General features: G+C 46.6%; 1 protein-coding gene across 1 annotated transcript in view; it reads right to left on the bottom strand.

Moving 5' to 3' along the window:
- The window catches only part of FRAS1 (Fraser extracellular matrix complex subunit 1), a 306,274-nt gene that overhangs the window by 124,641 nt on the left and 164,192 nt on the right, over nt 1-17,441 (bottom strand). The window contains exons 16-19 of the mRNA XM_033159574.1: nt 15,915-16,055; nt 14,964-15,137; nt 10,967-11,107; nt 8,498-8,641 (exon numbers count right to left, since the gene is read on the bottom strand). Of these exons, the coding sequence (XP_033015465.1) occupies nt 8,498-8,641; nt 10,967-11,107; nt 14,964-15,137; nt 15,915-16,055 (600 nt within the window). The remainder of the gene's footprint in view (nt 1-8,497; nt 8,642-10,966; nt 11,108-14,963; nt 15,138-15,914; nt 16,056-17,441) is intronic.

Consider the following 17,441-nt stretch of genomic DNA (forward strand, 5'->3'; position numbering starts at 1 on the left):
AGTTTTTCTGGGTCATGTGGCTAGCATGATTAAGCCACTTCTGGTGAAACTAGAGCAGTGCATGGAAGTGCCGTTTACCTTATCGGCGCAGTACCTATTTATCTACTTGCACTTTTGACGTGCTTTCGAACTGCTAGGTTGGCAGGAGCAGGGACCGAGCAACAAGAGCTCACCCCGTAGCGGGGATTCAAACCGCCGACCTTCTGATCGGCAAGCCCTAAGCTCAGTGGTTTAGACCACAGCGCCACCCGCATCCCAATGTATAGCATAGTGGTGTGTTATTTTTATGAACGTATGTACTCTCCCCCTCCCCAGTATGTGCATTTTTGTACACTTTGCTTGGCTAGACTGAGAATGACATTGCAAAATTCAGAGAAGTGCAGATTTCAAAGTGTGGTTGTGTTTCAGTTCATGTGGTGTTTCGGAAACTGCAAATTAGGAAGGTTTGCCTTTATTTGAACCAAAATCCTCCCACATCCCTAATCCTGCCCCTCCATAACTCATCTTTTTCCTTAGGAAATCTTTTTCAAACTATGCAGCCTTTCCTCACAAGGAAGGCACGCCACCCCATTCATTGTATCGCCTGCCCTTTCTTCTTCTACAGATACAAACTACAACTGCTGCACCCTCCATGGCTATATGAAAGACAACGTCAGTCATTCTGGCAGCTCTGGCCCTCTTTCCCCGGAGTCTCGCCTGCAAAGCCGACCATTTGTAGAAAACTCGGGAGAGATTTGCTGATAAGTGTTGCCGTGAATTTTTGCTGAAAATACTTGTGGAGAATGCAGGGGGAGGGTGTTCCTTACTGAGAAGTCAAGGATGGGGGACTGGAGGAAGGGGCAGATAGAAACCAGGCTGAATCATGCCAAATGATAGACTAGCTTTCATGATAAAGCTGCAGACAAGCAGAAGTGTGTGTGCTGTGGCGTGGGGTGGGGGAGAGGGGGACATAAAATAGTTTCCATCTCTCTCACAAGCCAGTATTTCCTGATTAAATGAAGCTGCCTTTCAGGCCCAGGTAGTGGTGGCGATATACAGTGGACGCTCGGGTTGCAAACGCGATCCGTGCGGGAGACGCGTTCACAATCCGCAGTGTTCGCAACCCATGCCGCTGTGCCTGCGCACGTGCATGACACAATTCAGCGTTTCTGCGCATGCACGAGTGCCGAAACCCGGAAGTAACCCATTCCATTACTTCCGGGTTCGGCGCGGTGCGCAGCCCGAAATTGTGCAACCTGAAGAGGCCGTAACCCAAGGTATGACTGTAATAGGACACACAGAAAGCAGGACACAGTGTCTTCACTCCTGCGCCATTGGTGCTTTCCGTCCCCTGTAACCTGTGTTGCAGGGCCAGCCCTACCACTGGGCATTGGTGCTCTACATCCCTTGTCAAGCTTGGTTGCAAGGCCAGCCCTACCATTAGGCAGAGAGAGATGACAGATGCTGGGGAGGGGGAGCACCTCCTCTGTTCTCTTCCCCCAGGATGTTCCCATTCTCCTGAGCCACTGCCCTTGTGGCAATCGTAGAATCATAGAATTGAGGAGTTGGATGGGAGCATGAGGGTAATCTGGTCCAACCCCCTGCAATGCCGGAATCTCAGCTAAAGCATCCAAGACTGATGGCCACCCAACTTCTGCTTAAAAACCTCCAAGGAAGGAGAGTCCACCACCTCCCAAGGGAATCCATTCCACTGCCTAACAGCTCTTATCATCAGAAAGTTCTCCCGAATGTTTAGTCGGAATCTCCTTGCTTGTAACTTGAAGCCATTGGTTCGGGTCCTACCCTCCAGAGCAGGAGAAATCAAGCTTGCTCCATCTTCCATGTGACAGCCCTTCAGATATTTGAAGATAGCTTTCATTTCTCCCCCCAGTCTCCTCTTTTCCAGGCTAAATTTACCCAGCTCCTTCAACCGTTCCTCAGAAGGCTTGGTTTCCAGGCCCTTGGTCATCTTGGTCGCCCTCCTCTGCACATGTTACAAGTGTGAAAAGGGCTGCTGCTGTAGAAATAGTGCCTGCCTTCAAAACAGGAGTAGTCAGACATCCTCTGCACCTCCTTGGTGGGTAGGCGGGGAAACTTGTTGGAGCAGCTTTGCGGGTCCGTGCACCCTTGAAATCCTTGTCAATCGTTTTTGCTCATGAACACTGAGCCCTTGCTCTTAAACAGGACTTATTCCCTTGAACCCTTCACCTTGAAAAAGCTCCTGAATGGTATCCAGCTCTTTCCGAGTCTGTACCATTATTCTGTTCTGATGAAGTGTTACTTCCTTACTTATAAATTCAACCACTCTCATGTTTTGACCCAGGTTGGGCCACCCATGCCAGCAATTTATTCTTAAGTCTTGTTTGGTCCTCAGTATTGTACACTCTGACCAGAATCAGCTAACCTAGGGCTTCAGCTAGCTGCTATCCTTCAGCTGATGATATCAGGAATGGACACAAATCCCTTCTGCATGCAAGGTGTGGCCTCCACCGCCAAGCTATGGCCCCCTCCCCAACTGCAGGCCCTTCCCTCCTTTAGATGCTCTAATGAAAAAGTTGCAGAATTAATCTGGGTACAAATATTTCGCCCTTGTTTTATCTACACCGATCTCTTCATTCCTAGCCTCTGCTGCAAGGAGACAAAGCAATAACTCTGCTGTGGAAAACAAATAAGCCATGAAAAAAATTACTTCTCGAGATCAAAGAAATAAGTCTTTTGGCTCAAAAGACGCAGGAGAGCTGTTGCGAAGGGGAGTCTGAATGATGAACTAGGGAATGATACCATTTAAATCTTTTCACATTTTCCCCTTTTTTCGGATCCATTATCTTTCTTGGAAGCTTCGAGTGCTGGCATAAGCTCTGCAACTGTTATCTTTCCTTTGATAAGCTAAAAAAAAAAAAATGGCCGCGGTAAAGCTCTGAAGTGACTGGAACGGTTCCCAGGCAGTGTTTATGCTTGTCCTCCTGATAGATTAAAATGTGATTAATCTCCCTTAAATAGGTAAATGCAATTAGCAACTTCTGGCAGAAGTTTCACAGGGGCACACAGGGCCCGCTGGGCCCAATCCACTAGCAAAGATATCCCGCACAAGCCCCGATGAAACAGCGAAGCTCTCGGGCAGCTGGCATTAAGAAGAAGAAGAGTTTGGATTTGATATCCCACTTTTTACTACCCGAAGGAGTCTCAAAGCGGCTAACATTCTCCTTTCCCTTCCTCCCCCACAACAAACACTCTGTGAGGTGAGTGGGGCTGAGAGACTTCAAAGAAGTGTGACTAGCCCAAGGTCACCCAGCAGCTGCATGTGGAGGAGTGCAGACACGAACCCGGTTCCCCAGATTATGAGTCTGCCGCTCTTAACCACTACACCACACTGGCTCGGGGCCACAGTGTATTCTTCCTACGCAAGAATCAACCCCTTTATTTCCAGCACTCAGAGTGCGAGTGCAGTTGCCTACGGTGCAAAAACTGCATCACACACAAACACACCCCGGCGGCAGCCTTTGGGGAACTGCAATGCTTGCAGAAGTACAAAAAATAATAATAATCTCAATACTGGAGGGGAGCGGAAAGAGATTAATGAGGATTGTACATGCTCAATGGCCACAGAATCCTGAATGGCCGTTGTGGAGATGGTGATGTGGAATGGAAAATCGGGAGGATAAAATAATTAAAACACATCAAAACACACTCAGAGCAGCAACAAGAATAAAGCTGCATCTGGTGTGCCGGCTGAGACCTTACTTGACTGTGCCCTGTCTTGCCAGAGTGGTGAATGCTCTGGTTATCTCCCACTTGGACTACTGCAATGCGCTCTCCATGGGGCTACCCTTGAAGGCGAGAGCCTGTGTGGTGTAACGGTTAGAGTGTTGGACTAGGACCTAGGAGAGCAGGGTTTGAATTCCCACTCAGTCACGAAGCTCACTGGGTGACCTTGGGCCAGTCACTCTCTCTTAGCTTAACCTACCTCACAGGGGAGGGACCCAGGTGGCGCTGTGGGTTAAACCACAGAGCCTAGGGCTTGCCAATCAGAAGGTCGGCGGTTCGAATCCCTGTGACGGGGTGAGCTCCCGTTGCTCGGTCCCAGCTCCTGCCCACCTAGCAGTTCGAAAGTACATCAAAGTGCAAGTAGATAAATAGGGACCGCTCCGGCGGGAAGGTAAATTGCGTTTCTGTGCACTGCTCTGGTTCGCCAGAAGCAGCTTAGTCATGCTGGCCACATGACCCGGACAAATGCTGGCTCCCTCGGCCTATAGAGCGAGATGAGCGTGCAACCCCAGAGTTGGACACGACTGGACCTAATGGTCAGGGGCCCCTTTACCTTTACCTTACCTCACAGGGTTGCTGTGAGGGTGAAACAGGGAGGATAACCATATACACCACACCTTGAGATAAAGGTGTTATATAAATGTAACAAAGAAGAAGACTTGGAAACTACAATTAATCCAAACTGGTGACTGGAAGTAGCCACCGGGACCATATAACCCCGGTCCTAAAATATCTACATTGGTTCCCAGCATGTTTCTGAGCATCATAGTGTTGGTGCTGACCTTTAAAGACCTAAATGGCCTTGGCCTTGTATACCTGAGGGAGCGTCTAGACCCCCATCATCCAGCCCAGACACTGAGGTCCAGCTCCAAGGGCCTTCTGGTGGTTCCCTCAATGGGAGAAGTGAGGTTACAGGGAACCAGGCAGAGGACCTTCTCAGTAGTGGTGCCCGCCCTGTGGAACGCCCTCCCATCAGATGTCAAGGAGAAACAACTATATGACTTTTAGGAGTTATCTGAAGACAGCCCTGTATAGGGAAGTTTTTTAATGTTTGATGTTTTGCTGTGGTTTTATAACATTTGGGGAAGCCGCCCAGAGTGGTTGGGGCAACCCAGTCAGATGGACGGCGTACAAATAATAAATTGTTGTTATAAATATTATCAGTAGCACAGTTTGCCCTGATGAAAGCCCAATGATCAGCACTGCCTGCACCTTAAGGTGGATCCACACCATAGATTTAAAGCCTTCTGAACTTCAGCATTTCACTTCCAAATGTTTGATCTGTCTTTCACCACCCTTCTCTCTTGGCATAGACTTCATACATCACTCAACACTCTGCCAATATACCACTGAGGATCCCTTTCTGAATGTCCTGGCATTTCAATTTTCTCTACATATAACAAAAAACTCACGCTTGATTCAGACCTAATCAAATTCATCTCACAGGAGACTGGTGGCAATAGACTCAGCCATACATTTTTAAAATGGTATTTATTTGGGTTTGCAGTTCAGCCTATCCCAATAAAAACTTGTTTTTTTGAGGTGGAGGGGGAAGAGAAGTGTTTGAAAAACATAGGTGCAAAGGAGGTCAGTTCAAAATTAAATAAAACCTACGACCAAGCACATTAGTATTAACCAAAATGCAACCCAAATAAAATGGCCTTTCAGAGCTTCTGAAAGAAATTCACAGCAGAGTTATTCAATAACATTAGGAAAATCACAAAGTACACTCTTCCCCAGCCTCTACTATTTGATAGTTAGGGAAGTGCCAATATGTTGGCATATAAACATTTTTGGCACAGGTTTTCTGGGAGACAAAATATATCCTGACATGTACACTTTTGCTTATCTTGTTTGTAGCCCTCAGCACCTCTCCAAATTTGCTTGCTTTTATCTGCTGCTTCAGGACTATTTTGGGTTGTTTTACCTCCTACTTCCTGGAAAGGTGTTCCGAGTCAATCAGGGATCAGACCTCAAACATTACGACAGTATGACACTGCACAACCCATCAGATTTGACTGTGTAACAAAGCCAATTCAGAATAAGAGCAGGAAGAACCGCCTTCACTCTGAACAGGCTTCTTGACAAGGCCAAGTTGCCAAATCAGATTGGAGCAAACGTTGAAGGGGAATAATTTTTCCTCAGGGAAAAGTCTCAAGAGAGGGAGGCATTTTGCTGGGCTGTAAACAAGTTTGAGGAAAACATGCACATCTCTTTTTGTCTCAGAACCCCACACCAGTAGGCTTCACATCACAAGATCCCTGCATGTAGAAAACTGGCATGTCAGAGAGTAAGTTCTAACTTTGACCCACGAGGGGGAAACTAAATATTCCAGTCTACTTCGCCTGAGCAAGTCTATATAGTCTGAAAGGAAGCAGTGCCATGGGAATTTTACCATGTGCTTTCCCCCTAAATACCTAAAACAACTCTGACACTAGGGCTTTGGGAAGCCTCTGGAGATTCTAGCACAGAGAAGGCCTCTTAATACACCTTTTTTGACTTTAGCATGTTAACTCGATAGGAGGCTTCATGTCAACCTGTCGATGGTCATGGGTGGTGGATCTGCAAAAATGCACCTCTTTGCAAGCTTACAAGGTCTTGCTGAATACCCATCACAGAGACAACGAGACCTGGGAATTGCCCTGTGGTGAGCTGGTTCAGGACTTGCTGATCTACAAATTATACCTAGGCATACATCATGGCAAGAAGAGGGCCAGCCCGGCCAAATCCAACAGGATAAGATGAGAAGGTGCAGAAAGCTTGCTTCCCCATCTCCCTGCATGAAAAGACATTGTTCCATTTGCCAGTTACCTGGCACTGCAGAGTTGAAGGAAGGTATACAATGACAAACCTAGACAGCATCTTAAAAAGCAAAGACATCACCTTGCCGACAAAGGTCCGTATAGTTAAAGCTATGGTTTTCCCAGTAGTAATGTATGGAAGTGAGAGCTGGACCATAAAGAAGGCTGATCGCCGAAGAATTGATGCTTTTGAATTATGGTGCTGGAGGAGACTCTTGAGAGTCCCATGGACTGCAAGAAGATCAAACCTATCCATTCTCAAAGAAATCAGCCCTGAGTGCTCACTAGAAGGACAGATCCTGAAGTTGAGGCTCCAGTACTTTGGCCACCTCATGAGAAGAGAAGACTCCCTAGAAAAGACCCTGATGTTGGGAAAGATGGAGGGCACAAGGAGAAGGGGACGACAGAGGATGAGATGATGGACAGTGTTCTCGAAGCTACCAACATGAGTCTGACCAAACTGCGCGAGGCAGTGGAAGACAGGCATGCCTGGCGTGCTCTGGTCCATGGGGTCACGAAGAGTCAGACACGACTGAACAACTGAACAACAACAACAAATACTCTTGGCTTCTGCCACCAGCCAGGTGGTCCTTAGGCCCCCTGGGAGGCAGCACCCCCTGCCTCCCAGGAAGAACACCGTGGAAAAGGGATGATCAATCTGGCCCCATCCGTTAGTCAAAAGAGCAGCAGCAGGGAGCTTGTGGCCCAACCAGCCCGCACTACCTCCCAGAAAGAACAACCGGCTTCAACAGGCAGAACAGAAAGGAGGCACACTTTGTTCCCTTTAATTGGGCGCGTGCACATGCACACACACACACACACACACACACACAAAATTTACAATCTGTTGGAAGCTACCTTGATGATCAATGAGTCAAAAGACAAGATATAAATCAGCTGAACATAAACAAATAAATCAAAACACTGTAATCTAATGTTTATATTGGGCTGGCAGTGTGCTAGGTGTTGCCTTCACGGGTCAACTGAATGGCACGGCTGTTGCTTGCTGGTTTTATAAAAGGCAACCTTCATGGTGCAGTGCCCAGAGTGTAGGTCAAGGGAACCTGGATGCCAAACAAGCATTCAGCCACAAAGCTTTAGCAAGGAGCCTCGGACAAGACACAACACCCAAGTCTAATGGCACTGCAGGGAGCTGTTAAGGATAAAATGGCATTATTATTATTATTAATTATTATTATTATTAGTTATATCCTGCCATTTTCCCAAGCTGGGATTCCAGGCAGGTTACAACATTACAAAATGCAAAGTAACTGAAAACAAACTGGTTAAAAACAATAACTAAAATACATCAGAACACATTCAGATCAGCAACCAAAATGCAATTCGCCCTGATAGCAGCCCAGCCGCTTGCAGGTCCACACCATATATTTAAAGCACATCCTCCACACATTTAAAGCACATGACTTTCCCCCAAAGAATCCTGGGAACTGTAGTTTCACCCTCACAGAGCTATATTTCCCAGCAACCTTAACCAACTACATTTCCAATGATTTGGGGGGGGGGGGGTCATATGCTTTAAATTCTCATTGAATGTGCTTTACATGTATGGCGTTGATCTCCTCTCCGTTTTCGAGGGTCTCTCTCTGAATAGGTCTCAACCTGCTGGCAGAAGGGTAACATAAAAGGAGCTGATCTAAGCCCTCTTGGGAGGTAAGTCCGCAATATGGGAGCAGCCACAGAAAAGGCTCTGTCTCATGCGTTACCACCTGTTGGAATTTTCCATTCCACCTTTAGTTACAGACCGTGTCTATTTACATTCCAGCAGTGTTTGCTGGTGCAAGCGAAACTTCCAGGTTTCTGATATTGGTGGGACAGAGAAAAGGTTTGATTACCGACCACCCTGAACTCCCTTGGGAAAGACAGAGCACGAATGAGGAAGACAGAGAAGCAAGAAACAGCGCTGGAGACTGTAATCTTCCTCTTGCACTTACCAACACAGTAGCCCACCAGATTGAGGTATTGTTCCGCCTTGCAGGGAGTCCAGCACCTTCCTTTGGCCTGAGTGGCATGAGGGTGGCAGGTGGCGCAGTCCACATCCGACGGCCCGTGACATGTCTTGCAAGAGGGATGGCACACTGGGTGGCAGCAAAGAAAACAGAGAGCTCTGCTAAGACAACCCACGTCTTGGACAAAGGCAAAAAAAAAAAAAAATCACTTCGTGGCTGGTTAAAAAAAAAACACCGTATTTTTCGCTCTATAGGGCGTACCGGACCATAGGGCGCACCTCGTTTTTAGAGGAGGAAACCCAGGGAAAAAAATTATTCTGGTTTTCCTCCTCTAAAAGCCCTGTTTTTTTGAGGATCAGCTAAAAGTTTTGCAGCTTTTTTGTAAAGGGGAAAACCCTGTTTTTTTGAGGATCAGCTAAAAGTTTTGCAGATTTTTGCAAAGGGGGAAAAGCAAAGCTCCTTTTGCAAAGGGGGAAAAGCAAAGAGGAAAAGCCCCGTTTTTATGGGGTTCAACTCACATTTCTGCAGCTTCTAAAGGAAAGGGAGCCTTTTCTACAGTTTCCAGACAGATAATCTAATCAGCCAGTCACATGTCGCTGGGGAAACAAACAACCTCCCTCTGCAGCACATTCAACAAAGGAGGGCGGGGCAAGAGGGCGGGGCTGACAGGGAGCTGGGAGTCTTATCTCTCTCCTGATCTCTTGCTGCTCAGCTGCTGAGCGGGGTCCTTTCAACAGCCCCTTTTCTCTTTGTAAAATAAAAAGCAGGATCCTCTTTTGGCCCCTGGGCAATTCAGCTCCAGGGACCACCATTCGCTCCATAAGATGCACAGATATTTCCCCTTACTTTTTAGGAGGAAAAAAATGCATCTTATGGAGCGAAAAATACGGTACGTGACTATGAACACATGTGTGTCTAATGCACACATACCGAAGTACATGTAAAAAGAGCAAAAAGGAGCAGATGTTTCCCTGAGCTGCAGCACTGATGAGGGAGTTCTGCCACAGAAGTGTGACATTCAAGAGCATTCTGTGCATTGTATGTACGTCACATTCAAAAGCAAGAGCAGCAGCTGTTTGTGGAAAGGCGAGTTATCCTACTGGGAAGTATCTGGGGCTATTGTCAGGGCAGGATTAACTCTCATGCAAAGTAGGCTGCAGAGAGCTGGATCTCGGCCATATCCTAGCTACCTGGAGCTTCTTCCATTCAGCTCCTTGCGCCACAGATTGAAACGCAACCATCTGTTGCGTACATACGGGCTCAGATCTTCTAAGAGAGCGTGCCGGCTGCATGAAGAACTCTCCTGCGGCCAGATAATAACTAACTTCAATACACTCTTCCCCCTGCATCTCTGCAATGTTTCCTCCTCCATAAACTTCAGAGCCTGTAACAGGCTCTAAATGAAAAACAATAACCCAATACACTGCAACAAAAGGTTTATCTCGCCTGTCGGCTCGTGGCAAATAGACTGTCCTCAGGCCACCTGAAACATCGGCGGCATATTTCCCACAACCGTTTCCCATTAATAAAATAAAAAGAGCAGCTCTTTTGTTATCTGCACGGCTATGAGGCAGGCATTCCTCTGGACCTGTACTCACAAACTCAAGCCCGAAATTAAATGGGATCTTAATGGAAGATTAAGGTCCACATTAATCTTTGGCGTTTCAAACAAACATAAAGCAAGGAAGAGTCAGGGCTACCAACGCTGTCCCCAACACCATTCCAGGCTGTTTAATTTATTTAGGAGTACACACACACACACACACACACACACACACAAGCATTTGAATCATTTCCCCCAAGATGCTCTGGAATGTTTTCTAGGTATCTATATAGTTATAACCAAGTGGAGTGGGAAGGACATAAGAACATGAGAAGAGCTTGCTGGATAAGGTCAGGTGCTCATTATGGGAAGCCTATAGCCAGGATCTGAGCACAAGTACCCCTGTGATTTCCAGCAACTGCCATTCAAAAGCATTACTGCCTCTGATAGCCTCCTCCTCCATGAAAGCCTTAAATCTAATAATAAATATAATCATTTTTAAAAAAACTGCACACAATGTCTGCAAGGCTACCCCTTCCACAGAGAAACAATGCTCCATCATTCTGCACAAACCAATTTTGTGGGTTTTTTTTCCCTACTCCCCATTTATATTGGTTTCCTGGAGACTGTGTATATCTCACAATCCAGGACGGGAGCCCGTGTCTCTCCGTCGAGAACCCCACAGCAAAAGGGATGTCTTGATGAACCAAGCCCATGCAGAAAGCCCACAACACCCATTGGTTTTACACCGTGGCAGCAGATGACACCATTGTCACTAAAATAAAATATGGGAAGGAGGGTTTCCTTCGCTCGGCAATGTTGTTTGTTAAGGCGTTACATACGAGCCGCGATCAAATGTGCTGGTGGCAGGCATGCAATAAATAAGCAGGTGTTCAGCGTTGCGGACTCACGGTAGCATCTCGCCTCCTGTTGATACCATCCGTCCAGACATTCAGAGACACACCGGCCTTCGTGAAAGGCTCGTGGGGGCGCGCATGCGGTGCAGTTCTCTGGCGATTTCTCCATACAGGATAAGCAGGAGGAGTGGCACTCTGCAGCAAAGAAAGAGATGGAGAGACGTTCAAACTCTGAGACCAGAGGGAGGAGAAGGTGCAAGAAGATGGGAAGAAATTTAAAGAATACTTGAAACGACGTGAAAAGTTAGATATTTGAAATTGAAATCAGAGGATATTATAGGCGACAGTAATAAAAAGTTAGGCTAAAATGGGATATAAGAAGTTAGAATTGTGTTATGTTTATTTTTGTTAGGAATAAGATTATAGATATATGATGATAGATAAGGATTGAGAATAGTTGAGAAAGAAGAATTTAAAAAAAATGTTATAAAGTTACTATAGTATATTTGAAATGAACGCAGAAGAGAGGACGTGAGGAAGTCCCAAAATAAGGATATAAATAAGATAAGTATAGATGAATAAGTGTTTGTTTGTTAGGTTTTGTTTTTGTATTTTGTTTTGTATCTTGGTTGTATTGTAGTTTTGTGGTAGTGTTTTGTTTGTTTTGTATTTTGTATCTTGTATCTTGTATGTTTATTTCTCATTTTTAAAATTAATAAATTCTTATAAAAAAAGAGAAAGAGATGGGAGAGACGTTCAAGAGCGTGAGCGCAGCCAATTGCATTTGCCTCGTTTTGTTTTGCTCACAGCACCTTCGCGCACAATGCTTGGAAATGATGCTGCACAACTTTTTACGCTGCTACAATTTCCGCTCCCGTGGGTGGGGTTTGCGACACCGCACAGGCTTCCTGGGACTGGGGAGCCACCCACCTTGCTACAGGGTGGCCGTCGCCCCGCCCCCATCTCGGCAGGCCAATGGGCTGCTGGCTGGAGCTGGGACGAGGGCCAGGAAAGGGGCCGATGCTCTTTGGCCCAAGTTCACTTGCTCTCTTTCCAGTTCCACCCACCCAACCCTCCCTAAATATAACACGGTCTTCTTTTGCAGGCTAACCTCTTGCTTCCTAGGTCAGCGGGTGTCGCGGGCCCTTCCGCCCTGTACAGCCACCCCCGGACGTTTCACGGTCTATGAGTGCTGCACCAACGACAAACGGTCCCCAGCTGCAACCCACCAGACTGCTAGCTGGGACCTGCTTGCTTCATTTACCACAGACAAGGATATTGTCAACAAAGAAGTTGTTTATTGTGTACAAAAGCTTGTGGTTGCTGATAAATAAAAGGATGTTCAATAAGCTTATAACGGTGGTCCTATACAGGCCTATTACCTCTAAATGATACCGGCCTATTACCTCTAACAGTTAACTAAATACCAATAACAACACGTTTCACAATCTGTTTATCCTCTCTGCTATCTTCCACCAATGCTACACCTCAGACTCTTAAACTTCCAGCTCTCACTCCTGACTCACGCTCCTCAACTAACTCAACTCTCCTTCTAACTTTCCACACTTCTAACTCTCTTACTGACCACAGGGAGGGGTGTTTTATACCCAGGCTGAGCCCGCCCCTAAGGGTTCTAACTGTCACAAAATTTCAACCCCTACCTGGCGTTGGGCTAGTTCTCCACAGCGGGCGCTGCTATGGTCGTAAGATGGTTGCTGTATTCAGAACCGGGAAGGAATTTCCCTGCATTGGCAGGTTTCGCCTTCCCCGTAGCAATTCGTCACAACTTTGGCGGTGTTAGGCCTTGGTTGGTCCCATTCTATAGTCTATCTGCGAGTCGGGGGCAGCATATTGATGCACCCCCATGCGTTTTGCAGGGCCCGTTAAAGGGTTGATTGTGGGAGTCACTGGCCCTACAGCAGTGGCATATAGGTCAAATTCCCGGCTTTGGTGAAGTGGGGGGGGCATGCTGTGTAAGTTCACACTTTACAGTCCCCTCCCACAACGCCTGACTACCCTGTCGGGTATGAGAGGCCTAAGCCAAGGCTCCTACACCTGAAATCAAATAAAGTTGTAGCCTAATTTTAAACCCATACATTCTTGTCATGTCTCATTTCGGGGGGGGGGGTAGGCTCCGGGGACAGGGTTTAGCATGTGGGCTCCCAAAGCTAATGAGAAGCAAGGCAGAAGGTTCCAGCTTCAATTCCCGGCTTCTACAAGTAGGTCTGGAAGGACTCCTGTCTGAAATCCGGCAGAGCTGCTGCCACTTGGTGTAGACAAGACAGAGCAATGGTCCAATTCAGTATAAGGATTCAAGATGACTACATCCCACTACCGACAGCTTTGTTTTTCTGTCCTAGTGAACTTTTGAAAACTTATGTTGGCACTGAGCTGTTTGAATACATCTCAAGCTGAATGGTTCTTGGGTATTGATTTTGGTCATATATGTTACATGTATATAAGTGTATTTGGTTCCTTTGTTTGATTTTTCATTACAGTATCTTTGGTGTTATTATTATTATTATTATTATTGTCATTATTATTTCAGCCGATGTGCAGTGGTTTTGTTATTACTTTTGCTGTTTAGCACCACTGTGGTACTTCTCATTGTTTGTGTTCCAATTCAGTATAAGCCAGCTTCACATGCTCCATCTCCAACAGGTGGTTGTCCAGATCTCCACGCTTGTGGTTTCCTTGTCAAGCTGCTCGTGTCATCAAGAAATTCCTAACACGCGACCCAAATCTACGCCTGCAATGTCCACAATCGTCTACCCCGGGCCAATTTTCTCCAATTCAGTTTTGACACTGAACGCAAAACCCTGAGCTCAACAAGTTCTCTCTGCTGCCAATTTCTGAAATGTCTGTATCGTAAGCAAAGTTATTTTCCGCAGAGCGTTTTTTTGGGGGGGGGGGGTGGGGAGAATACAAATGCTGACCTGGAGATTTTGAGAAGGAATCTGATGCAGCAATGTTAAGAGGGGACCCTTGAGCACAACAAAAGTGCTCAGAACTACCTTTGGAAGAGACCGTCTCCCAATCAATGTCAACACAAAGTAAAACAGCGAGCAAAACAACCTTTTTACTAGTCCATCATTTCTGGACAATTTATTCAACAAAATGGGAGGAAGGAGACATCTAGGTTAGCAGAATCTCCCTGCTTTGAAGATGGCCCATAGCTGCATCTATCTAGACTGTTTGGTTTCCTTTTAGGATTTTAATTTTTTTTTAATAGTTGAGTGCTTTGGTGGGGTTGCTGCCCCACCCTGCAAATAATTGCAAAGCTGCCATTTCTAACCAGCACCACACTGGTCTGAGTGCCTTTAAAACACACACAGGAGTCTAGGGATGATGGAGGGATTCAGTAATTCCTATATGACAGGACCCGATCCGGACAACCTCAGATTAATGTGCAGATCGGAACTCAGTTCCCAAATTCTTTTTAGAGCAACTTGCTGCATGTAGCAATGCTACATTCTTGCCTAAACCTTAGAGAGGCTGGCAGGAGAGGTGAGTGCTAGCAGTTGAAACAGAGGTGAGTGCTAGCAGTTGAGAAAGATCTCAAGGTGATTTACCATATAAATCGCCACAAACCTAACAGGGAAAAATTATCTCCAGCCAGCAAAATGGCAAACAGTTCAAGCAAACATCTGCAATTGCTCTTATGTTCCATGGGCTGAATTCAGACTTAAAAGAAAACTCATTGAAACTAATGAAACTTAGTCGATGGAGATGTTCAGGTTGCAGAATTTGGTTTCCTTGATTCAGAGTGACGTCTGCCAATGAGTCCAACACGAAGCTGCTTGTGCAACTGGACTTCTGGTTTCCCTTCACCCCTACCTCCACCCCCCATAAACCCACAATATCTCTCCCCAGAATATCTCTCAAACCTCTACAACAGATCTGAGGGACATGCAGTAAGCTAGAGGGGAGAGAAAATGAAAGAAAGGTCCCATGTGTAGTGGGTTGGGTCTCACCCTGTGATTTCTTATAAAGCATGAACCAATGAAGATAAGATTCCTCCATTATTATCCTGGGAGTTTCCTTCACTCACCTTTGCATATCCCATCACTATGGAGGTAGAAATGGTCTTTGCATTGGGGCAGGCAGACACCAACAGATGTCCCCTCGAGCATCATTCCAGGTTGCAGCCCCTCCTCTGGCTTCATGCACTTTGTACAGTGCGAATGTTCAGGGCCAAGGCACTCGCGGCAAGATGAATGGCACCCTGGAAAACAGCAAAGCCGCTTTGAAATCCCAAGAAAAGTTGTGCTGTATCTGTGAAAGAACGAGAAGCAAATACCCCCTTCCGGAGAAAGCAAGATGGAGCATGTTCATTTTCTTCTGCTCCGGAGGCTAGGACCCGAACCAATGGCTTCAAGTTGCAAGAAAGGAGATTCCGACTAAACACCAGGAAGAACTTTCTGACATACAATAGTCTATTAAACATTATAAGCTTCCCTAAACAGGGCTGCCTTCTGATGTCTTCTAAAAGTCTGGTAGTTGTTTTTCTCTTTGACATCTGGTGGGAGGGTGTTCCACAGGGCGGGTGCCACTACCGAGAAGGCCCTCTGCCTGGTTCCCTGTAACTTGGCTTCTCACAGTGAGGAAATTGCCAGAAGGCCCTCGGCGCTGGACCTCAGTGTCCGGGCAGAACGATGGGGGTGGAGACGCTCCTTCAGGTATACTGGACTGAGGCCGTTTAGGGCTTTAAAGGTCAGCACCAACACTTCCATGTCACACTCATTGAGACAGGGACAGGATGAGAGATTTGTGGACTGGCAGCAGCAGCCCTGGAGCTGAGGTTGTCAACCCAGACCTCCCCCCCTCTGCCGCAGCCTCGCCACCACTGCCTCGCACCCTCCCTGAGTGCAGTCCTCCTGCCACTTAAAAGCTATCTCTGCTACCCCTACATGAGCCACAGCTGCATTAGAGCTTAGTCCTGTTGAGATTGAGCTGCAGGCTTTCCTTTTCGGCCTGCAACTAGAAGCAACATTTCTCTTACCTTTGCAGACGGTGTGGTCCTGGTAAAAGCCCTCTCCGCATGCAGAAAGGCACTGACCCCGGTGCAGGGCTAGGGGAAAGGAACAGGAAGCACACTGAGTAGACAAAGGTCCGACGCAGCTGGTGCAGGAGGGGTGGCAAGCTGGTAAAGAAGGAACAGAGGAAGTTTGTAAGCGGGACATAGTTGACTCTCATTCCACCCAGCCACACTGTTTCCTTCCCGTATATTTTCTTCCACATTTCAGAACATAAGGAGAACCCTGCTGGATCAGGCCTAGCTCACCAGATACCTGTAGAAAACCCACAAGAAAGAAAGATTGGGCACAGCAACAACTCTCCCCTTCTGAGGTTTCCAGCAACCGATATTCAGAGGCATAAAAGGTAAAGGTAAAGGACCCCTGACAGTTAAGTCCAGTCACAGACGACTCTGGGGTTGCGGCACTCATCTCGCTTTAGAGGCCGAGGGAGACGGCATTTGTCCGCAGACAGTTTTTCCGGGTCATGTGGCCAGCATGACTAAGCCGCTTCTGGCGCAACAGAACACCAAAAGCAGAGCAGCACACAGAAACGCCATTTACCTTTCTGCTGGAGCAGTACCTATTTATCTACTTGCACTGGCATGCTTTCTAGGTTGGCAGGAGCTGGGACCGAGCAACGGGAGCTCACCCCGTCGCAGGGATTTGAACCACCGACCTTCTGATCAGCAAGCCCAAGAGGCTCAGTGGTTTAGACCACAGCGCCACCAGCGTACTTACTGAATACTGAATACTATTTCTTCTATTGACTGCATTAGTGAATTTCTCCATGTAAGCAATTTCTGATGCTTTAAATGATCACTTTCTGGTGGTTGGAATTGTTGAGCTTCCTAAGGGCTCATTGAGCTCTTGCTCTATCCACCTGAGACCAGTTGACCTTCTTTGGTTTAGTTCCAGCTAGGGATCCAAATTCATGTTTTGGGGAAACGCATACAAAAAAGGGTACAGGGGTACATATAATGATGCATGCAATTTGTGCAAACCTTTCATGTATCCCCCCCCCAAAAAAAAAACCACAAATCCGCCCCCAAATGGGACAGATCAGACCAGTGACTTTCGGCCAACATGAAACAGAAGAGATCTGTCCATTCCTTGTTGTTGCTGTTGTTGTTATCATTAATTTGATTTATATAGTACCCTTTAACCAAAGATCCCAAGGCAGTGTACAACATTAAGAACATAATTTATGCTCCATAATGCTAAAAACACAATACACAGCATCATAGTAAAATAATCATAATAACAGCCCTCCCTCCCACATTTAACAGGCCATAGATCATTTAATGCCTGAAGGCCTGAGTAAAGGGGAATGATGGCTCTGGGGAGAGCATTCCGAAGATGGGGAGCCACCACAGAAAAGGCCCTTCCTTCTCTCTCAGCAGCTTCTATAAAAGGAAGCATCTGCTGGCAAACAGGTGAGGAACTTGTGTTTGGAGTTTGATAGCCCTGATTTCATTGGCCTGTTTTGTTTTGGTATGGGATGCTTTGGCTCT

Source organism: Lacerta agilis, chromosome 9 (assembly GCF_009819535.1).
Source record: "Lacerta agilis isolate rLacAgi1 chromosome 9, rLacAgi1.pri, whole genome shotgun sequence".
NCBI classification, from domain to species: Eukaryota; Metazoa; Chordata; class Lepidosauria; order Squamata; family Lacertidae; genus Lacerta; species Lacerta agilis.